The sequence below is a fragment of the Dromiciops gliroides genome, chromosome 6 (assembly GCF_019393635.1).
Source record: "Dromiciops gliroides isolate mDroGli1 chromosome 6, mDroGli1.pri, whole genome shotgun sequence".
In the NCBI taxonomy this organism is placed as follows: Eukaryota; Metazoa; Chordata; class Mammalia; order Microbiotheria; family Microbiotheriidae; genus Dromiciops; species Dromiciops gliroides.
In genome coordinates, this window is record NC_057866.1 from 13,617,129 (window position 1) to 13,639,248 (window position 22,120).

Sequence of the window (22,120 nt, forward strand, 5' to 3'; positions counted from 1 at the left end):
GGCCAGGCCAGGCCAAAATAAAGTTCAGGTTGGTTTCTCAAAGAGGTACTCAAGATCCGGGGCCCGCAACCTTTGCTCTTTATTCTTGTTCTTGGCAAAGTCTCTCAGCATCACCAGGACATCATTCTCAAAGATCTCCGGTGCTGGCTTTGCGTCTGCAGAGTAAGAGAAGATGACAAGAGGCCTTAGTCCTCAGCTCAAGACCTGAGCTCTGACGCAAGGCTCAGGAAGCGTTGCCTTGGCAATGAGCAGGCCCAGAGCCATCCTACCCCTCATTGAAGCTTGGAATTGAACTTAACCTCTCACCTTGTCCCAGGGACATGTTTCCTGGTTGTTTCCCGTGACTGTAAAACTCCCTAGATTGTGCCTTTTCTTTCAGCAGGGACTGACTACTTTTATACAGAGGCAGCTATAGGTGGAGGAGAGTGGGAAGCGCCAAAGTGGATAGTGTGTTGGGCCTGCCTGGCCTCATAAAGACCCGAGTTCAAATCAGCCTCTTCCTAACTGTGTGACCCTGGGCAAGTTACTTTACCCATCTGCTTCAGTTTCCTTAACTATAAAACAGGAATATGAATAGCACCTACCTCACAGGTTTGTTCTGAGGATCCAATGAGATGGTATTTGTAAAGTGCTTAGCTCTTTACATGCCTGGCATCTAGTAGGCACTATTTGCTATTATTAGTTCTTGTGGCTTATTATTACTATCATATGGTGCCCTACACATAGATGGCACTGAGAAGATTAAAACTGATCCTGAATTATTTCCTTATTGATCACATTTATAAGTAACTGCATTTAGCTCATCATTCAGCTGGCCTGTAATGGGTTCACTTAAAAAACCCAGCTCTCCTGCTCAAGGAATTTTGTTAACCTCGGGGAATGTATGAGAAAACAAGGGAGTTTGGGCCTGATATCTTCACACCACCAAGCTATCCTTCAAGGATGTCTGGTTTGCTGTCCAAAAGTCTGGGCCACTATCTCATACCTGGACGTGAAGAAAGAGCACTTCTTAGTCTCATGAGAAAAGTGGGGGGAGATCGGTCATTGCTAGCCCCCATTACCAAAATTCCAACCAATCTTGTTGTTCCCTGCCCCTCGGGTCTATAAACAATCATGCTGCGCTCAATGCCACAATGTCATCTATCTGCCCTGTAAGAGAAACTGTCCTTTGACTTGGGGCCTCTGGCCTTAATGGAGGAAAGCTGCTGATCCATTTATTGACAGGTAGCATATCCCAGCTAATACATGCTATCCTGCACAGAGATCTGCCTCAGTTTACCCTGTAGTAAACATCTCCAACACAACAGCACTCACTGACCTCTGACTAGCATGTGGGAAGACTGTGCCAGTGCTTTCTTATTCTATCATTAACTTTTTTTGCAGGGCAATGAGGTTATCATCATGGCAACCAATTGTGAGAAGAGTGGACACTGGACTAATGAGGTAAAGTCAGGAGGAGCCCATGGGCACCAGGATCACCCTTCATATGACGCATCCCTCAGACATGACCAGGGATATACTGAAGTCTAAGACACGCAGTGTAGAAATCCCAGAACTGGAGTTCGAGCTGGGCATGGGTGCCCTAGGGGGAAAGTTTACCACCTTAGAGAGATTGCTGAAAGACACCTGTGACTTGGTATCCAGGAACCCCTTTACACTGGGAGACAGCTCCAACCCGGACCGTACAGAAAAGTTGGAGGAGTTTAGCCAGAAGCTGGACCAGATTATAGAGGGCACTTCATTCTGGATGATCCAGCAAGAAACAGCTACTTGCAGAATGTGTATGCCCCGAAGGATGACCCAGAGATGCACATTTGACCAGAATGACATGAAGACAGAGGGCTATGAGACTGGACTGGCTCCACGGTGGTAGCAGTGGGCAAAGGGGCAAGTCAGACAACAGAGCTGCCCAGGGCCCCGTGGTTATTTATTACTACTGTAATAAGTAAGAGGGACAGAGACTAGAGAACAGGGGCGTTCTCTTGAATGGGGAGACCTTGTCTGAGCCCATGAAGCTGTGCACACTTTCAAAACAATTCGTGATGCAAATGTCTATCTGTTGTGTTATTGACCTTATTCTGGAGGTTTTTTATTTGTTTGTGAAGAAACTTGGAATTGAACTCTGGGGCAAATTACTACCACTTTTTTCTTGCTAAAGTCTTACTTTCCTTCCCTATTTCTCCTTTCTATAAGGAAGGGGCTCTGAGGAGCTGCTTCCTGATAGGCTTGGAGAAATGGAGGAGTTGAGGCACAACCAGGAGTTGGCATTCTATAGATATATAGCTGTGTGCCCAGGGTCACACAGCTAGTAAGTGTCAAGTGTCTGAGGTCGGATTTGAACTCAGGTCCTCCTGAATCCAGGGCCAGTGCTTTATCCACTGAGCCACCTAGCTGCCCCCAGTGCTTTCTTATTCTAAGAAGCCCTTTCTGAGAACAGCAATCTTGTTGCTTGGCCTCTCCTTGTTGGATGTAATCTCCAAAGCGGGGGGGGGGGGGGCGGCACTTTCTTGCTTCTTAAATGTGTCCCCATGTGGAAAAACTGGGATACTAAATCACTGTTGGTAGAGTTATGAACTGATCCAAGCACTCTGGAAAGCATTTTGGAACCATGCCCAAAGGGCAGTGCCACTACTAGGTCTGTGTCCTAAAGAGATTTTTTTAAAAAAAGCTTTTCCTGGGGCAGCTAGGTGGCGCAGTGGATAGAGCACCAGCCCTGGAGTCAGGAGTACCTGAGTTCAAATCTGACCTCAGACACTTAACACTTACTAGCTGTGTGCCCCTGGGCAAGTCACTTAACCCCAATTGCCTCACTAAAAAACAAACAAAAAAAGCTTTTCCCTTTTGTGTACTTAACGTGTACAAAACGATTTATAGCAGCTCTCTTTGTGGTGGCAAAGAATTGGAAATCAAGGAGATGCCCATTCATTGGGGAATGGCTAAACAAGCTGCAGTATATGCTGGTGATAGAACATTACTGTGCTGCAAGAAATGACAAGCAGGGTGGTTTATTTCAGAAAGGCCTGGGAAGACTTGTGTGAACTGATGTACAGTGAAGTGAGCAGAACCAGGAGAATGTTGTATATAGTGTCAGCAACATTATGCTATGACCAAGGGAGTGATACTCAGCTCTTTTCAGCAATACACTGATCCAAGACGATTCCAAAGGACTCATGATAAAAAATGCCATCAGCCTCCAAAGAAAGAACTGACAGAGTCAGGACGCGGATCAAAGCATATGATTTTTCACTCTCTGTAGTGTATGTGTATGTTAATTTTCCTTAGGGTCTGTGTCTTCTTTCACAACATGACTAACAAGGTAATATGTTTTGCATGACTGAACGTGTATAACCTATAACAAACTGCTTACTGTCTAAGGGAGGGGGGAGGTAAGAGAGGAAGATAGAAAATTTAGAATTCAAAAGGTTTTAAAAGAATGTTAAAAACTGTCTTTATATGTAACTGGGGAAAATAATATGTTTTAAACCTCTCTGAAGGACTTAGAACAGAGCCTTGCCCATAGGAGCATTTAACAAATGCTTTTTCATTCATCTGTTGTCAGCAGAACAATGGTGACATTCTTGCCACCAAGTTCTCAGGCACCACTGACCGCACAGTGTCTCAAACTGGTGTGGCTTAATGGAAAGAACCCTGGGCTCCCATCCCAGCCAACCCACTTATGGCTGGGGTGGCCTTGGGCAAGTCCTACTATTCCAGAACCTCAATTCCCTCATCTGTAAAATGGGGATAATATTCACACTCGAAGAAAAGTGGTTTTCTGTGAGCCTTAGGGTGCTTCCGGATATGTAACCCAAAGCTTGGCTAGCGAGACAGAATGGAGATTTCTCCTTATTCGTTCCAACTTCTTCCTCAGAGAACCTGTTCAGGCCTTCTCATCCTGGGTCACTGTTCTCTATGCCTTTCCAGAGATGCTGCAGAGGATCATGGCAATGAGCCGGAGGCCTCTGAGCTGGACACAGCCTAGTCTGGCTAGTCTAAGCCCCTCCCTTTACATGTAAGAACACTGAGGACCAAGGAGGTTCAGTGCTCCTAGTCACCCAATCAGGATTAAGTAGTAGCACCTGGATTTGAACCCAGTTCTTCTGACTCCAAACCCAACTCCTCCCAGGGTCTCTGGCTCTTTTGCTCTTTCTTTCATACCAGTGGCCTCCAAAGGAACAGGAGCTATTACAGGAGTCTTCACATTGACTAGATCACAGGCTCTCCAAGTAATGGTGTATTGTTTGACGCTTGGCTGATAGATTCAACCGAACCTGTCTGAATAATGGGACAAGACTCAAACATAAAATAAGATTCATTTACACATTTTTCTTTTATGCCTGAATCCTTAGTGGACGGTCCCACAGGCTAGCTAAAGAGCACCAGACAAGCTGGGTTTGCTGCCTGGCTTGACTACTGCTCATGTGACCTTCACAAAGTCACCGAATCCTAAGGAGAGCTGGTCCCTCCACTTCTAACCTGTGTGACGATACCACCTATGTCCCCTGTATGCATGTGTGTAACAAGCTGGGGCAGATCAAAGCCCAGAGTTACTGCCTCTGTTCTGGGAGAAGAGATACAAGAGGCAGCCTGATACTCTGGAAAGGGCCAGAAAATCTGGGTTCAAATCCTGGCTCTGCTTGTTAAAGTTGGCCTGATCAGACAAGTTACTTCCTCTTGATGAGACTCTGGTTCCCCTGACACAAAACAAGTTGGGCCAGATGACCTCTGAAAGGCCATCTCTGGTCAAGGACTAGAGAACACGGCCCTGGAGACAATGGCTCCTGGTGTCAGCTGGCTCCCAAGGATCCCCATCTTGCTGTGTTCCAGGGTGTTCCCCAAGGGAGTGTCGTTTTCAAAGCGGAAGAGCCCTTAGGTCGCCCTGCCCAACCCCAAGAGCCCCAGGCCATGGATGCCACCTGGCATTACCTGTAGCCCAGTAGAAGATATCCCAGTCGTTACTGGGTTCGTTGATCAGCCGGTCATAGAGGTTCAGCTGCCGCTCTGTCATGTGGTGCAGATTCTCCTTGGCAAAGAGGCTAAAGGAAAAGAGGAAAGAAGGGACTGCAGAGGGCTGCATGGGCTGAAGGGCTGAGTAGTCCTGGCCATCAAGGACAGGTCCCTGCATCTCTGGCCAGAGAAGCAGCCCAAGGGCTCCCGCTTCCCTACCTGAGCAGGATGCAGTTCTCCAGCATGCCTCTCTTCCTGCTCTCATAAAGCAGGCGAGCCCTCTTGGTTTCAATCGGTTCATCTGTTCGTTCTTCCCATGGAGGCAAGGGGATTTCAAGCATATCCTTCTGAGAATCTGCTGGGCTGTCCCCTCGGTAGAACCGTCTGGACAATGACCTACCCACAGAAGGAGATGCGAGAGCATGCCTGGATAAGGCAAGAAGCTGAAAAAACAAAACCAGACCGAATCAAGCTGCATGTCATTCAATTCAATAAACATTTATTAAATGCCTACTATGTACCAGGGACCGGACACTGAAAAGAACGCGCAGATTCATGAAATGGTGAACTTAGATGGGACACGACTGACTGACCATAGGCAGGATGGACCACAAGGGGAGTACCTGGAAGCGGAGAGACTAACTAGCTACACTACTCCAAGGGAAGAGTTGCTCTAATTCAACAAACAAACAAAAAACAAAACAACAACAAACATACAGCCCCTAGGGGTGAGGCACAAAGGCAGAACCAAAACAGGCAAAACCTGACCAGGAGGAACTCCCATTCCACACAGGGATACAACAGCTACACAGAAAAAGAGAAGACTTGACTGCTGGGGTGAGGGCAGGTAGCTAGAGGAGACATCTGAGTTGAAAATAAGGAAGAAAGGCAAGGATGAAGAAAGAGTGCGTCCCAGACATGGGGATGGTTTGTACACAAATGAATGAATGGTGACGTGAGAAGAGCTGGCTGTCCGATTTGGCTGTAATAAAGAGTGTGTTAGGGGGACAATACTAAATAAAGCTAGAAAGATCCCTTTTGGTTCTTTGTATATGGAAATATTAATATTTGATGTTTGTCAAGTCCATAATAAAGAAGGGTTAGTGCCAGATTGTAGAAAGTTTCCATTGCCAGGCAGAAAACTGTGTATTTTCTCCTAAAGGTAAGAGGGGTTCAGTTGCTAAGGTTTTGGAGCCGGGGAGCAACATGGCCAGGAGTCATGGAGGAGAGACCTATATGGATAATGAATGGAGAGACTGGAGACCGGGATATCACCTGGGAGGCAATAAAAATTGTCCAGGGTAGCAGCAATAAGGGTCTGAAAGAGAGTATCTATGGGAAGGGAAAGGAGAGTAGATGTGAATTACTCAGACAGAACTGATAGGACTTGGGTGGGAAATGATCAGATACAGAGGGTGAAGAGGAGTCAAAGATGACTCTAAGGTTATGAACCTAGATAACAATGTGGAAGATTTCAGTGTCTTCAACAGAAATTTAGTTTAGAGAAGGGTTTGGTTTAGTGGACAGAAAACTAGGTTGAGTCAGAGAACCTGGGTTTGATGCTCTGACTGGATATTTACTATCTCTGATCCTAAGTTTCCAAATGTATAAAAGGAAGCTGGACTACGTCATCTCTAAGGGTTCCTTCTAGGTCTAAATTCTGGTCTCCTACCATTCCTCCTCGTTGTGACTCACTCCTATCTTATTTCTCATTTCTTCTCCTTAGTGGAATCTGGAGTTGGAGGAACAGGCCCAAGGTCTAGCTCTGCTCCTTATCATGGATAAGTTATGTAACTTTTCTGGGCCCCAGCTGATCAATGATGCAAGGATAGGAATAAGAAATTCCAAGCTATCTATAGCTACATGGAAAACTGCTCTAAATCACTAAATTAGATATGCAAATTAAAGCAACTCTGAGGTCCTACCTGGACTCATCCAATTGGCAAAGTTGACAAAAAAGGGGAAAGACAAATGTTGGAGAGGTTAAGAGAAAACAGGCACTCAAGTGCACCGCTGGGGAAGCTGGAATCATACCCTTTGACTTAACAATCTCTTTTGTCTGGCAGGGTTCCGAAGATCAAAGAGGAAAAGGTCCTACAGAAACAAAAATGCATGCCAGCTCCTTTTGTAGTTACACAGAGCTGGGGGTACCTGTCAACTGGGTATCTGGCAGAACAAATTATGGGTATGAATGGAAAGGAATGCCATTGTGCCACACTGGTATACCTACTATGAGCCGGGCTGTTGTTGGATACAATAGAACAACTAGAGAAGAATAAGCCAGGCACTGTGCTAAGGTCTTTACAGATATTATCTGATTCGATGCTCCCACCAACCTGGGAGACCTACTCTAAGAGGTGGGTGCCATTATTATGCCCATTTTACTGATGAGGAAACTGAGGCAGGCAGCAGTTAAGTGACTTGTCCAGAGTCATTATAGCCAGTAAATATCTGAAGTTGAATTTTAACTCAGGTCTTCCTGACTCCAGGCCTAGCCTTATAGAATAAACACAACAGCCTCAGGCCTGATAGAGAAGAGATATGACTGTGCACATGTGTTACAAGGGTTTTTCCCCCCAGTAAGGAAGATGGGAGAGAAAACAAATGCTTGTTAACTGAAAAACAAACCAACCCCAAACCTTCCCTGGGCCTTAGGCCTGAGGTATGGGGACCCGGGACAGGCCTCTGAGGTCCTTTCCTCTTTCTACCTTTGCACGGACTGGGTCCCCTTTCTCTTGGTCCATTCTAGTCCAGTGAGTTCAAATGTACAACCACAACGCCCAAGTAGAGGATCACATGCCAGGGATCGCCCAAGTAGCCTCCTATTATTCCATCAATAGGAGATATCCGAGTACTGCCCCAAACCGCTTTTTAAAGAAAACCACGAGGAACCAAACACAATTCCGGTTTGCTCTTCGGGCAGCGCCTCAGTTTCTGGCTGAAAGTAATGTCTTCCTAACTCCAGTACCTTGCACACCACATCAGTGCTTATTGTTCCAACTTTCTAAGCAAGCTCCAGTCCCAGGAAGCTTTAAGAAGAAGGCATTCGGGGCAGCTAGATGGCGCAGTGGATAGAGCACCGGCCCTGGAGTCAGGAGTACCTGAGTTCAAATTCGGCCTCAGACACTTAGCACTTACTAGCTGTGTGACCCTGGGCAAGTCACTTAACCCCAATTGCCTCACTAAAAAAAAAAAAAAAAAAGGCGGCATTCCGGACTCCCCTTCTCCTTTCCACCCAACCACCAGCGAGCCCCCTTCCCGAATGCCTTCAACTTCTCATCAAAACTCTCCAGCCTTCATACAATCCAAGAAGAAAGCGGCCCGGCCCAAGTACCATTAGAACAGCCTGCACTATTTGCCTGGTAAAGCAAACTCCACAGCTTCCATTCAATCCCTCCCCCATTTGCATCTTAAAAGAGCCGTCCAGGCTGGGGTTAAAGCTCCAGTTCACCACCATTTCAGGGAGGCAGAGAAAGGACTAGAGTGGGTTAAAACAAAGGTTCTAAAACGCCTGGGTAGGAGTGTGGTCCCGAAGGTCGAGACCCGAGTTACCAGAGGGCTGCGCCCACGCATGCCCCGTGAGCCTCCATTTTAAGGAATTTCGTGGTATAGACCGGCTTGCCCTGTCCCATCTGACTCTCCATGACCCCGTTTGGGGTTTTCTTGGCAGAGATCCTGGAGGGGTTTGGCCATTTCCTTCTCCAGCTCATCTGGCAGATGGGGAAACGGAGAGTGAAGTGCCTAGCCCAGGGTCGCCGGCGGATCCGATCTCCGGAAGATGAGCCTTCCTGGTTCCCAGCCCAGCGCTCCACACTGGCACCCCTCCCCGCCCCCCAGCAAGCCCTCAAGGGCCTGCCAAGTCCAGCTCTCCCCCAGCACCCAGGTGGTCCCGGCTAAACCCCCTCCTCTACAGTTCTAATGAACGCTTTTATCAAGCGCCCACTACGTGGAGACCATCAGGCCCCTCGGTGCTGGCGCTTCCCTTTCGGGGAAAATCTTAGCTTAAAAAACGCCAGGCTGGGGGGGGGGGCCCGACAACCAGCAAGCGCAAAGGGCCCCGGGCAGGAGAACCCAAGGGCAGGTCGGAGCTCGAACAAGATGGGGGGGGGCTTCCGGGTCAGGTGGGGGCCGACCCGAGGCGGGGGAGGGGGGCGGTGTACGGAAGCGCTGACCTTTGCCTTCCTCCGGGCAGTCGAGCCTGAGACCCTCCCTCCTTTATCCAGCCGAGGACAAGAACGACCTCCCCGGCGGGGGCGGGGGTCCAAGCCGGACCCCGCTCTATCCTCCCGGTGGGAGAAGCCCCTTCGGGGCCGTCACCACTGGAAGTCAAGGCCGTGGGAAGGTCGCAGCCCATTGGACGGATGAGTAAACTGAGGCTCAGGCAGGGGCTGCCCCAAGGCCTACACCGCGCGTCCGGGTTCGCGAAGCGCTTTGCAAACGTCATCTCATGACCACGCTGGGAGGGAGGGGCCGTCGGCATCCCCACGGGACTGACGAGGAAACTGAGGCAGCCCCCAGTGCCCGGGGCTGGACCGGACTTTCCGGAGCGGCGCGCACGGGCCGGAACCGAAAGCAAACCCAGGGCCAGCCTCCAAGTCAGGAGCTGCGGAGAACGTCGGGCCCGGCCCTTCGTTTTACAAATGGGGAAACCGAGGTGCGGCCCGGGGACGAGGGTGCGGCTCCCCGGTCCCTCATTTCGGGCAGGGCCGGCCAGGCGGCCTTCTCTCCGTGGCCTCCCCCCGCCCGGCTTCGGCTCGCTCTCCTCACCCGAGCCGCAGGCGCAGCCGCCGCCGCTGCCGCTGCCGCCGCCGCCGCCGCCGCCGCCGCCATTTCCGCTCAGGCCCGGCCGGAAGCGCGTCTAGCCTCCACATCCGGGGACCTCGCGCCGGCCCCGGAGGCGGGAGAGGCGGGGCTGGGGGCGCGTGCGTGCTGCGTGCGTGGGGCGGCGGCGCGTGACGCCAGCGCGCGGCGCGCGCGGGGGGGGACGGCGGCGGCGGCGGCGGGAGCAGGGGGCGGGGCCTGTGGCCGGGCAGAGGTTCGCGCGCTTCGGGCCTAGTCCGGACTCGCCGCCGCCATATTCCCGGTAACGGGGGCGCGCGGCGGGGGGCGGCGGGACCGGGGCGCAGAGGCGGGGGCGCGGAGGTGGCGGCGGCGCGAGGGGTAGTGGGGCGGGCGGGGCTCGGAGGGCGGGCGGCGGGGCCGGGCCTAGGCCCTGGCTGGGACGGAGCCCGCGCTGAGGCGGCGGTGGGGGCGGCGCTGGGGCCCGGTCAGTCCGGGGCGGCGCGCGGTGGGGAGACCCGCGAGCGCCGACAGGCCAGGCGGGGAGACCGCATGAGAGCTCGGGCGGCGGGCGGGACGAGACCCCGAGAGATGGGGGCAAGGTGGGGAGAAATCAGGCTGCGTGGAGGAAAGAGCCCCCCCCTCGGAGAAAGCGGGCGACGGGCGGGACTAGGCCCGGCGAGTTTGAGGGGGGGGCGGAGAGAAGTCAGGGGGCCCAAGCGGGAGGGGGGGCGGAGAGAGGAGAAAGTGGGCTGCGTGCAGAGGTGGAGTCAGCCCCCCTCCCCCCAGCAGGAGCGGGCCGCCTAGGCCAGGGCGGCGGGCCGGGGGTGTCCATGGACGGGGCGCGCCATCCCCCTCCCCTCCCGCCCCCGGCGCTGACTCGTGTCCCTTTCTCCGGACGGCAGCGGCACCACCGCCACCTTTCTTCCTCGCTGCGGCCCCGGGGTCCCAGAGCCATGTCGGAGGGAGTGGACCTGATTGATATCTACGCGGATGAAGAGTTCAACCAGGTGAGGAGTCGGGCATCCCAGACCCCGGCCGAGGGTGGGAGGGGCTGGCTTGGGGGGCCCGAGGAGCGCAGGAGCGCCCCAGCCGCGGTGGCGGCTCCCTCCCGGCTCTGCCCCCGCCCCGCGCCGGCCGCGACTTTTCCGGAAAGAATCCTTCTTGTGATGGAGCGGGAACTTCATCTCCCGTCTTCCAGCCACCGGCCTTTGCCTCCGCTACACTTGATCTCGTGTCCGAACCCCGCCAGGAACGACTCCGCTTTGGCCGGTGCCGGACCTCGGGGCGGTGTGAGGCGGGCTAGATCGCTTACGCTCTAGCGTAATATCACTGAACTCCTGGAAAACGGGAATCGAGATCACGCCCATTTACGGGGTCCCCAAGTTCTGTGGAGGACGGAGATGCTCCCGTCACCCCCCCTCCCCCGAACTTTCAAGTGCGGGTGCGCACCGCCTCAGCTGCGGACTTACACTCTTGCCATTGTTGTCTTCCAAACTGTGTCCCGGTCTAGGCACCTGAGGGGAAGGTGAAATCTGCCCTAAGGGGGCAAAAAAAGCCAGGGTCCATTTTCTGGAAGGTAATTGTGAAGAATGGCCACAGGGCTCTGTTGGGAAAAACTGCTAAAGTGTGGGTGCCTCCGATTTTAACTTGTCCTCAGTGAAATGACCGTTCTCCTCCCAGCTTGATAGCCTCCTTGGGCAGAGATGGGAATAATGATTTTTCCCCGTTTTTCAAAATCGCATAGTAGAGAAATGAAGAGTGTTGGGTCATGTGGAAGGGAATGTATAGCTTATGCAGTCTAACCCTTGCTCTACCGAGGAGGAAGCTATAACCTCGAGAGAGTGAAGTGGCAGAGCAGCTAGGTGGCGCAGTGGATAAAGCACCTGCCCTGGATTCAGGAGGACCCGAGTTCAAATGCAGCCTCAGACACTTGACACTTACTAGCTGTGTGACCCTGGGCAAGTCACTTAACCCCTATTGGCGCGCCGGGCCCCCCCCCCCCATTGGAGAGGGTGAAGTGGCAGCCCATGGGTCGTCCTCCTAATAAGTGACTGAGCCAAAGCCCTCTGATTGGGAATCCAGTTAAGAGGCATTTAGTCATAGCTATTAATGCAAAATAAGGCACAGAATAATTTCAAGCCAGAGCTGAGAAGAAGCTCAGAACTTAGTCCTTACATTATCCAGGGAGTAAACTGAGGCTCAGATGAATGAATTTAAGGTCATATAACAAGTTAGTGGCAGAGCTTCGGCTTGACCCATGAGACAAGCCATTTCCTGGTGCTCTTACTTTCCTTATCTTTTTTCTTTTCTTTTTTCATTTCTTTCTTTCTTTCTTTTTTTTTTTTGGTGGGGCAGTGGGGGTTAAGTGACTTGTCCAGAGTCACACAGCTAGTAAGTGTCACATTTCTGAGGCCAGATTTGAACTCAGGTACTCCTGAATCCAGGACGGTTGCTCTACCCAGCTGCCCCCCCCCCCAAGAAATGGATTTTGCTCTTGAGTAATTTTCCCATCCTAGAGTTCTTTCTCTCCATTTGATTCGGCACTGAGTTGCATGTAACTTGAAGAGCCTTTTCTAGCTCTTGGGGAGACCAAGGGTGATTGTGGGGCACCCCTGCCAATAGCCATGTGGCGATGGAGGCACGAGGGTGTGCCAGTAGAGTGAAGGGAGCACCCATGGAGAGCCAAAAGGGGTCATAGAGGTCATCTAGTTGAAAGAGTGTTGATTGTATTTATTTGCCTGCTGTTTAATTTGGAGGAGGGCAGGTGTCTTTTTCAGGGCAAGCTAATACATTTGCAGGGCTCATTTTCTTGTCATCTGGACCTGCTAAAGAAGGAATATAAACTGTATCTAACTCTTTATTAGACATGGGGTTGGATTGAAGGCAACCACAGTAGATCAAATGTAGGTACACGTTAGGCATGGCATTCATGAAGTCCAAGAAACCCATTCATCCCTTGAAGTCTAAATAGAAACTCCTTCACATACATGCATACATACACACTCTGGTTCCTAGTATAAAGTCTGACATAATTCTGTGTCTGTTTCATGCAAAGCAGGCAGCCTTCCTACACATAGACTTTGAAATCCTAGCTTTTCAGAATTTTTTTGCTTGGAAATCTGGGGTCCATATCAACTCCCTTGACCCAGGGATAGGTACTGGAAGTGCTATGATTTCCTATCTTTTGTGGGTGGGTCTCCAGTCCAGTGGCCTAGATTTGTTGCTTTGTTGAGCCATATGTCCTGCAATTCTCCTTCCCCTAAGACAGTTGGGTTGTAGGTGCCAAGCTCCTTGACAGCAAGAAACCATTCTAAGCTTGGTCTTGTCGTCTGGTTGCACCCATTCAGCTCTGTCACCGGCAAGCATGGTGTGAGCTGCTGGTGGGATGCACTTTGCTATTCCTTTTAAGTTCCTTAAGTAAATCAGGAATAAAAGCATCTTGTGGGGTTTGTTCTTTGCTCCTTGGCTACAGCTACAGGAGTATGGGTTGGAGCTGGTGTTTATTTGATTATTTATCAACACACAGTTTCCTTATAAAGACTGCTTGTTTCTAACTCCCTGTGGTAGCTGTTGCTCTATTACATTCACTGTCACCTGACAGGTTTCTGGATCATAGGTGTTGCTGCTTAGTCCTCCCATGTGGAGAGAACTTCATCCTCTGGCTTCATTTTACTTCACATTTTAAATTCCTTTTTTTGAAGGGGGGGGTTTCCTGGGGGTGTGGGGGATGCATTTATTAAGTGCCTGCTAGGTACCAGGCACTGCTTAATTTATGCAGGGTCAGAATCAACCAAGAATGAGAGCATTGGGTGAGAAGCAGTTTTTGTATTGGTACCGCACACCGCCACCCCCCACCCCACCCCCCCAGCATTGTGCCTGGCACATAGTAGGCAATTAATAAAGGTTTGTTGATTGATTGATGTTAAAGTATTCCTACCCACAACCATGTGGTCAAGTCACCTTTTTATCATGTTAGACAAAGCATCAATTCTTGTTTTGTTTTTGCGCCTAGGGATGTTCTGAAGGTTTGTGAAATCAGGCTTCTGAGATGCTTTATGCAGAACTAAATAAATAACAAAGAGAATAGCTAATTTGGCCCCAGGCAAACATAACCACGTTTCCATTCATGTTGTCATTTTCCCCATGTCCTCCTCCCTTGTTTCTTCTTACACTTAGCTGTCTTTGGTGTAAGATCTCCATTTCCCATCTTGACCACCTGAGATAGCTTATTCTTATTTTTGCCTCATGGATGATCTTGTTCCGTAATCCCAACTGGAGATTCTTTTGATTTTTACTTTGTATTCTCTTATTTGTATTTGCCTTGTTCTGATTCTAGTTAATTGGACTATATACCTGGAAGAGCATTTTGAACTGCATTTCTGTAGTGCAGGAAACAAAACACTACAGAATGCCTTTTAGCCCAGAAGCAAGTGTCCTATTATATAATCCAGAAAACTGAAAAACCAGAGAGGTCTTTGAAAGTCAAAACAAGCCTCTGATGAAAAGTAAGAGAAATAAAAATAACAGAGAAAGCGACATTTGAATTTGCTTGTAATCTGCCCATTTGGCCCTTCCTGAGATTTGATGGTCTCATCTCTGGGTTTGTTTTTTAATTACTGATATCTCATAGTTGTACATCACTTTTACCTTCAGATTCTCCCCTTCTCCCCTCCCACAAAAGTCATTCCTTGTAACAGAATAAAAAAGAAAAGTCAATTCATCAAATGAATCAATATATCAAGAAGGTAGCATGGTGGTACAGCGAGTAAGGAGAGCTGTGACTTTAGAGTCTGGGGATCTGGATTCAAATCCTGATGCTTTGGCTTCTGAGCTTGCTGATCACGATCACACGATCAGCTATCTCCCACCCCATGCCCAAATTCTGTAAGAAAGGGCCAAGTTTGGTCAGGTTTCTCCTTCCCCCTCAATTACACTGTTGATATCACAGTGTATATTGTTTTCCTGATTTTGTTTACATTGTTATGCATCAGTTCATAGAAGTTTTCCCTTGCTCAGAATTCTTCATATTCCAAGTTTTTAAAGCATAGTAATATTACATAAGTCGTGTACCACAGTTTGTTCTGTCATTCTCCAACTGATGGGTAGCTACTTGTTTCCAGTTTTGTTTTTTGTGAATGTTTAAGTGTTTATAGGTTTATATACGTGATGTTTATAGGACCTCCTTAGGGTATACGCATAGCATTGAGATCTCTGGGTCAGAGTTTATTGTATATTTTAGTCACTTTTGGCTTAATTTCAAATCACTTTTCATAATGGTTGAGCCAATTAATATCTCCTCCATAGTGTGTGAGTGAGCATGCTTTCCTTTTTTTAAATAGTATTTTTCCCCAATTACTTATAAAGTAATTTTGAGCATTCGTTTTTTATAAAATATTGAGTTCCATATTTTTTTCTCTCCCCCCAAGACAGCAAGCAACGTGATGTAGGTTATATATGTGCAATCATGTAAACATATTCCCAGAGTAGTCATGTGAAAGAAGAAACAGAACAAAAGGGAAAGTTGCCCAAAAATAAAAATAGTATGGGTCCATTTGCCTTCAGACTCCATAGTTCTTTCTCTGGATGTGGAGAGCATTTTCCATCATGATGAGTCTTTTAGAATTGTCTTGGATCATGGTATTGCCAAGAGGATGCTTTCCCTACCCCCACAGTGTTGCTGCTCTCCATCTTTCATCAAAAAAGTGTTAGGAGCCACTACCAGCTCTGCCTGTCTAAATGGAGCTGGCCAGTAGAATTGGTTAGCATTTGACGAAAAACATAACTGAGGCACCTCACTCATCACACCCTAGCACCCACCTCCACAGCATGTGATGTCTGCGTTTCATCGCCATGTCCTCGTGATTTTGTAAGAGCTTCTTGTCTCTGGCCCTGAAGGTGAAATGCCAAGAATTGGTCTCTCTCCAGTAGAGCAGTGGTGCCAGCCCCGCTTCAGGAAGACCCCGCTGTGCTTTGTTGGCTATTTTCTAGATTGAGCTGTGCCACAGGGCAGGTCGGGTCTTCTATATTTCCTCACATCTGACCTTCTCATAACTGTTTCTGCTCCAGTTGTGTGTGTTCTCCTCCAAAGTGCCTCACCACCATGCTTCCTGTGTCTCTGTGAAATGCCGCAGGTCTGAATAGGCAAGAAGGGGGAGCTTGGGAGGGCAGCGCCTCTTCAGTGATGCTGCTGCCACTGCCACCACCTTTTGATGGTGTTTGTTTTCTTCTAATGAACTGATAGCTGGTGATGGTTGGAGAGAAGAGGGCATTTTGTTGTGAGCTTTAAAGCAGTCTGGAATTTATTTGAAATGTACTTTCTCATTGATTGGCCTGATTTAAGCCAGTGATTCCTAATTACTTTACCATGTTATTGTACCATGCTAAGGAGATTACCCCATCCATCCCCATCAAAGGTCTATCTCGTGTTTGATACCTGAAATAATTAGTTTGAAATTTTCTTCATTTAATTTTGAGAACTTCATGATATAGTAGGAGAAACGTTTTAGCGTGTTGCAAACATGGGTTTTAGGACTCTTCATTGACACTTTGTCTTTAGAAAGACCTGCCTCCAATTGGACTTGCGCGAGTGGTATTTTCATTTCCTTGCCTTGCCTTAATAGAGTTCGTATCTGTTTACCAAGTAAATGTTAGACTTGTTATTGTCCTCTCTATCGAGACTGTTCTAGCTGTGCATGAATAGATTTTTTAAAATACAAGTTCAGGGGGCAGCTAGGTGGCGCAGTGGATAGAGCACCGGCCCTGGAGTCAGGAGGACCTGAGTTCAAATCTGGCCTCAGACACTTGGCGCTTACTAGCTGTGTGACCCTGGGCAAGTCACTTAACCCCAACTGCCTCACAAAAACAAAACTACAAGTTCAGTTTAATTAAATTATATCATTGGAATTGGGTACAATTCTTCTCACCTAAATGCCCTGGAATAGGAGGTGTCTGTCTCACCTGGGAAAGTCGGTTTTATAATTTATCCTAAACAGTCCTTCATAGAGCTTGCCCTCTGTGAGTTACTCTCTGTTTAGAAGGTGAATGAAATGAAGCAAGAGAAGCAGACCCGAGGGGAAGTGCTCCCTTCCTGAGCTGGGGCAGGGTCACAGGTCAGCTCAGCAAAGGTCTCAAGAGCATAGGTTCCTTCAGGTCTGGGGTTGTATCTCATCTGGGTCCCCAGCACTTTGTACATAGAAGGTGCTTATTTTTGAGCGGCTGAATGAAGCGCCTGCTTGGCGTGGAGCAGTCCTTGATGAGCAATGGTTTCTGGTTGCCTACCTCCCCTAGGACCCAGAGTTCAGCAATGCCGATCAGATCGACCTGTACGATGATGTACTGGCCGCCAGCTCACAGCCATCTGATGACCGAAGCAGCAGTGCCGAGCCACCGCCTCCCATCCGGCAGGAGCAGTCTCCCAAGCCCAACAGCAAGTCGCCGGCCATCCTCTACACCTACAGTGGACTGCGCAATAAGCGAGCCGCAGTCTACGTGGGCAGCTTCTCCTGGGTGAGCCTGGATAGCCAGCAGCGAGCAGGGTGGCCATGGGACAGACTAGCGCCTCCTAGAGCTGCTTTGAGGTTGGTCACGGAGGGGATGCCATCTTCAGAGTCTCCTCTCAGATGATCTCAGGTCCTGAGAGTGGGGTCAGGTTGATCAGCCTCAGGACTTGAATGGTGCTGGAGAAAGCAATACTTGAGTGGGTGCGGCTATTTCTGTCATCCTTGCCGCCCCTGACCCTGGGGCTTTATGTCTAGCAGGGTCATCTCTGGGACGAGCTTTCAGTGAACACCTTGAACTCTTGGTGGTCATTAGATGGTCCTGTGATAATGGTGGGTGACGGGGATCAAAGGCCCTCGTAGCTCTAGTACGCTCTGGGTAGGTGGTGACTCTTGTTCTGCAAAAGTCCTTTCTGTTATTGGTCTGGGCTGGTGGGGGTGGCATGGCCACGGGAGCGGTTTTCAGGGAAAAGCTCCTGGCTGTGGTACGTTCTTGCTGTGCAGAAGAGGAATTTCAAAGTCTTGCAGTAACCACCCTTTGCACTCATGAGTGTTGGCTAACCAGGCACTCAGGAGGCCAGCAGTGAATCGGCCTGCCGTGTCCTTCGCCACTAGAGGGGGGAGAGGAGGAGGGGATGAGCGAGGGTTTCCGGGACGCTTGCTTTGACTGAAACATAACTGGTTTGGGGCCATGGTGGTGATTGAAGTGGTGGTTTCAGGGAGAGGGACTTTAAGGAAACCTCTAGAGGAGATCTCTAGCCTTTGACTTCTCTTTTCTACTTTACTGGTCCCAGTGGACAACAGACCAACAGCTGATCCAAATCATCCGTTCTGTGGGGGTCTATGATGTTGTGGAGCTAAAGTTTGCAGAGAATCGAGCCAATGGCCAGTCCAAAGGGTAAGAGCCAAGCAGAGGGATTTCTCTTCAAGGTGCCTACTCCAATGAGAACCTTTGTCATTTGGGATCATTAGGCAGATGTAGCTGTTGTTTGAGTCCTGCCCGGCTCCCCACCCCTGCCACGAATGTGCACATGCACCCACATCTGTACCCTCACCCGAGCACACACTCTTCTGGCCTATCAGCTCTGCTTGTACCCACAGCATGGACTTAGGAGGTGGTGATCTAGCTAGGTTGGTTTGAAGTTTGAGCACGGTGTTTTCTGGGTAGCAAAGGGAACTTCTCTTAGTATTATGGAGATGGGAAGAGTGCAGGCCAGAGCCCTTCTCTGATCCTTTAACAGCTTGGCAATTTGGTACTGAATCTGAAGAGTTTTCTGTCTCCCCATTTATTCAAGTGGTTGTTACCTCTTGCTTCCTTTCTTTTCCCATGCCCTTCCCCAAGGTATGCCGAGGTGGTGGTGGCCTCTGAGAACTCTGTCCACAAACTGTTGGAGCTCCTGCCAGGCAAGATTCTTAATGGGGAGAAGGTGGATGTGAGGCTGGCCACCCGGCAGAACCTGTCCCAGTTTGAGGCGCAGGCTCGGAAACGTGAGTGCGTCCGAGTCCCAAGAGGGGGTACGTGGAGATGGTCTGTATGGGGCGGGAGGGAAGGGAGGGTCTTTAGAGCACGGTGTGGGATTAGCCTGCATCGTCGGGGAGGTCGGGTGGGGGCGGGTGTCATCTTTGGGGGCTGTAGAGGGCTGTGTGAGATCAGACACCACATCAGCATGGGACTGGAGGTTGGCAGAGCTGGGTTCTAGTCCTAATTCTTGCCCCCAAAAAAGCTTCAGGCTCTTGGAAAAAATCACTTGATTTATTTGGACCTCAGTTTTCTCATCTGTAAAATTGAGGGGGTTGGACTAGATTGCCTTTAAGGAGGCGCTCTCCTGCTCAGAAAATCCCCAGGTCTGAGAATTAACGTATCGTGGACATCACTGGCTGTGACCCATCCTACGTTGTAACGTGGAGACAGCTCAGTTAGCAGAGGACTAGGCTTTCCCATTTGTCTTTGGGAGCAGCCACCCAGAATGTCATTTCTATCGAGCGAGCTGTAATCTTGGGAGTTGTCTTGTGTCCAAAGAGTGTGTGGAAAGTAAAGCCGGTGCTGTTGTATCGACAAGTACAAGCAGAAGGGTGGTCTGCGTGGAGACTTGGAGACTCTCCAGCCTTGTCCAGGGAGAGGGAGCCCTGACAGCTAACCTGAGCATCCTGGTCTGCTTGGCAGGGCTAGATCAGTAGTGGAAAAGGGGTGTCAGCTTCTAGAGCTTGATGCCCAGATCCCTTAAGTTCATCTGCTTCTGTACTCACCAAGAAACCTTCTGATCTTAATTTGGTTTCCCAAATAGGCTCTCCTACTGGGAAGAGAATGCGCTGACCAGCTGACACAAGTATTCCGGTCTGCTTGGCAGTTATATTTCTCATTGTAAATTAATAAATTGGCATTCTGGTGTATGATTCAGTCTCTTGTGAGTTTGGTTAGTGTGAATCAATCCCCCAGGGTCCATGCACCCCTGGGTGAACTGATACAATCGAGTTTCTGAACCCGCAAGAGCTGAGGCCCAGACCCTGGACTGTGGTGACCCCACCATGGTACATCTGCCCTTCGAGGCCCAGCCTGAAACAACCAGCTAATCTTAACCTTACTTAAGTGCAGTGGGGAGGTGTCTGAGGGTCACCAGGCGCTTTCTACTGCTGTTTCAGGCCTTACTTGCCAAGTCTCAGTCCCCAGGTACAAGGATGGCCTTCTAACTCTTCTGTAGAAATAGCTCTTCTCTGATTAGACTTCAGGGTTTCAATTCCTAGGATCTCATCTCCTCGTGTTCTGGGTTGTGGTCACACTCCTCTTCCTTGGCCACTTAACCCTTCCGAGTCCCTTTGGTTCAAGAGCCTTTCCTGATTTGTCCGTCTCAGATCCCTCCCTTTGCAGCAGGGAGCAGGCTTGTTACTCTTCTCTGATGTTCCCTCTTGGGGGACATTCTACTTTGACAGAGACGATGGAGTGATGAAGCAGCGTTCTCTGTCCATCGCATCTTCCAGTTTGGACTCTGGTTCTTTTAAGCACGGCCAGAGGCGTAGATGCTGCATAATATGGCTACTCTTGGGGCCTATGGAAAGCTTAGGCATAAAATGAAAACCTCCCAGGTCAGAAAAGTGTCGCTAGGAAGGTGGTCGATCCTCAGGAAGGAAAAGTTGGTTGTTTTTCTTCAGGCTTGAAAGCTATTGAGAGACCTGGGAAGAAACAGGTTATTGAGATGTGTTTGCAGTGTGACCAGGCCAGATGCTTGCAGGTCTAGTGACCACTAAGTCAGTGGAAAATGGTGTGGTGTGGGGTACTTTGAACACTCCACTGGCTAGGCGTCCAGGTTGGTTACCTAGAAGATACCTCGCTTTTCTGTGAGGACTACTGCTAGTGACACCTGTTGCCCCTCCCTAGTATACTTCCCCCAGATGTCTAGCCCTGCTCTTATATTGAAATCTCTATCTGGGTCAGGGCCGGAGAGTGCTTTTGAATGCAGTATTTTGAGAGCAGCGCTTCCCAGCCAAGGAAACGGTGTTGTTTTTAGTACCTCTGGGCAAAGCAGCAGATAGGTGTGCTCTGAGCCTCCAGCGGTCCACTTCCCTCTCTGAAGTCCTGGGGGCATGAAATTGGCCTGAAGGGCCCATCAGTTCCAGGGTATGTTCTGTATGTAGGTGCTTGGGGTGGTGCTAGCACCAACCCTGGGCAGAGGGTCTCATGACAGCATCTTCTTCCAGCCTGTCTCCAACTCTTACCTCTTCACATCTTCCCTCTTTATTCCCTCGGGGTTCCAACCCCTCCTAACCCCAGGTGCTAGTTTCTTGTCCATAGGTGGGCTCGGTCCCTCTCCGACTGTGCTGTAGCAAATAGACACATTTGTAGGTGTCTGTCAAGATGAGAGAAAGGGTGTGGGCTTGGTCTGAGTTCTTGTGTCAGCTCAGTCTCATGAGTGACCCTGAGCAGATCTCACCTTCGCCCTTTTGCTTGGTCCCTTCTCTTCTTGGAGGAGTTGTGATGCTGCCTTTGTAGGATCTAGGGAAGTCTCAGGACAAATGAGCAACTTTGAAGTGTGTACTCAGGGTGTGCCCGTAGCGGCAGTGATGGACATGGCTCCCTGAGCCTGTGGCTCCATTGAATTGTGCCTTGAAGGCGCCTTGCCAGGAATTCATCCTGCTCCCCAACATTGTGGGCAGCTCATGAGGGAGGGCCAGGTCAGTCCTGATATTTGCTAGATTGAGACAGTGAGGTGGGTTGGTCTGGTGCCTGGGGCAGTAACGCTGGCTCTGTTTTGCTTTGTAGGGGTACCGCCACGCGCCCACTCCCGAGATTCTAGTGATTCTGCTGATGGACGGGCCACCCCCACTGAGAACCTTGTGCCCCCACCCCCCCGCGTGGACAAGCCCCCCAGTGTGCTGCCCTACTTCAGCCGCCCTCCCTCAGCTCTTCCCCTGATGGGTCTGCCCCCACCACCCATCCCACCCCCACCCCCTCTCTCCTCGGGCTTTGGGGTCCCACCTCCACCTCCTGGTATCCATTACCAGCATCTCATGCCCCCACCTCCCCGACTGCCTCCCCACCTGGCTGTGCCTCCCCCGGGGGCCATCCCACCTGCCCTGCACCTCAACCCCGCCTTCTTCCCCCCACCAAATGCTGCAGTGGGGCCTCCTCCAGATGCTTACATCAAGGCCTCTGCACCCTATAACCACCATGGCAGGTAAGGACCGCCCTGTTTCCTTCTAGAAAATTGGGCTGGGTATAAGGGGAGTCTGTCAGCTTGTCAAGTATCCTCTCTGCCTCTGCTGGACAGGAGGCCTTTCCCTCCCGCATCTCTGCTGGAAAAGAGCTCCGTCCCCAGCACTTGTGCCCTGCCGCCTTGCTTCTGTATCGCCCTTCAGTCGGGGCTGTTCTTGTCTGCTCGGCCTAGGCCCCGTCCTCAGTG

At 50.2% G+C, this 22,120-nt stretch overlaps 2 protein-coding genes across 10 annotated transcripts in view; one reads left to right on the forward strand and one right to left on the reverse strand.

Moving 5' to 3' along the window:
* SDHAF2 (succinate dehydrogenase complex assembly factor 2) lies at window positions 1-9,849 on the reverse strand. The gene is made up of 4 exons (XM_043971472.1): window positions 9,715-9,849; window positions 5,167-5,390; window positions 4,927-5,036; window positions 1-155 (listed from the first exon to the last, which is right to left on the reverse strand). The coding sequence occupies exons 1-4, from the start codon at window positions 9,775-9,777 to the stop codon at window positions 25-27; spliced, it is 528 nt and encodes a 175-aa protein (XP_043827407.1). The 5' UTR covers window positions 9,778-9,849; the 3' UTR covers window positions 1-24.
* CPSF7 (cleavage and polyadenylation specific factor 7) overlaps window positions 9,421-22,120 on the forward strand; it is a 25,427-nt gene continuing 12,727 nt past the window's right edge. For 5 of the 9 annotated variants that reach the window (XM_043971460.1, XM_043971457.1, XM_043971466.1 and 2 more), the window contains exons 1-6: window positions 9,928-10,030; window positions 10,632-10,736; window positions 17,017-17,235; window positions 18,020-18,123; window positions 18,568-18,740; window positions 21,481-21,895. In XM_043971460.1, the coding sequence (XP_043827395.1) occupies window positions 10,683-10,736; window positions 17,017-17,235; window positions 18,020-18,123; window positions 18,568-18,740; window positions 21,481-21,895 (965 nt within the window). In that variant the 5' untranslated portion in view covers window positions 9,928-10,030; window positions 10,632-10,682. Of the gene's footprint in view, window positions 9,602-9,927; window positions 10,031-10,210; window positions 10,329-10,631; window positions 10,737-17,016; window positions 17,236-18,019; window positions 18,124-18,567; window positions 18,741-21,480; window positions 21,896-22,120 lie in introns of those variants that run through there. The other 4 variants (XM_043971462.1, XM_043971464.1, XM_043971459.1 and 1 more) reach the window with 3 other exon arrangements.

Bases quoted from the DNA above. Each gene is read 5' to 3' on its own strand.
- SDHAF2 (XM_043971472.1), bottom strand. From the start codon at position 9,777: ATGGCGGCGGCGGCGGCGGCGGCGGCGGCAGCGGCAGCGGCGGCGGCT. The intron at 5,037-5,166 runs GTAGGGAAGCGG...CTTTTCCTTTAG, and splicing joins GAGAACTGCATCCTGCTCAG to CCTCTTTGCCAAGGAGAATC. The intron at 156-4,926 runs GTAATGCCAGGT...CTTACTCTGCAG, and splicing joins TATCTTCTACTGGGCTACAG to ACGCAAAGCCAGCACCGGAG.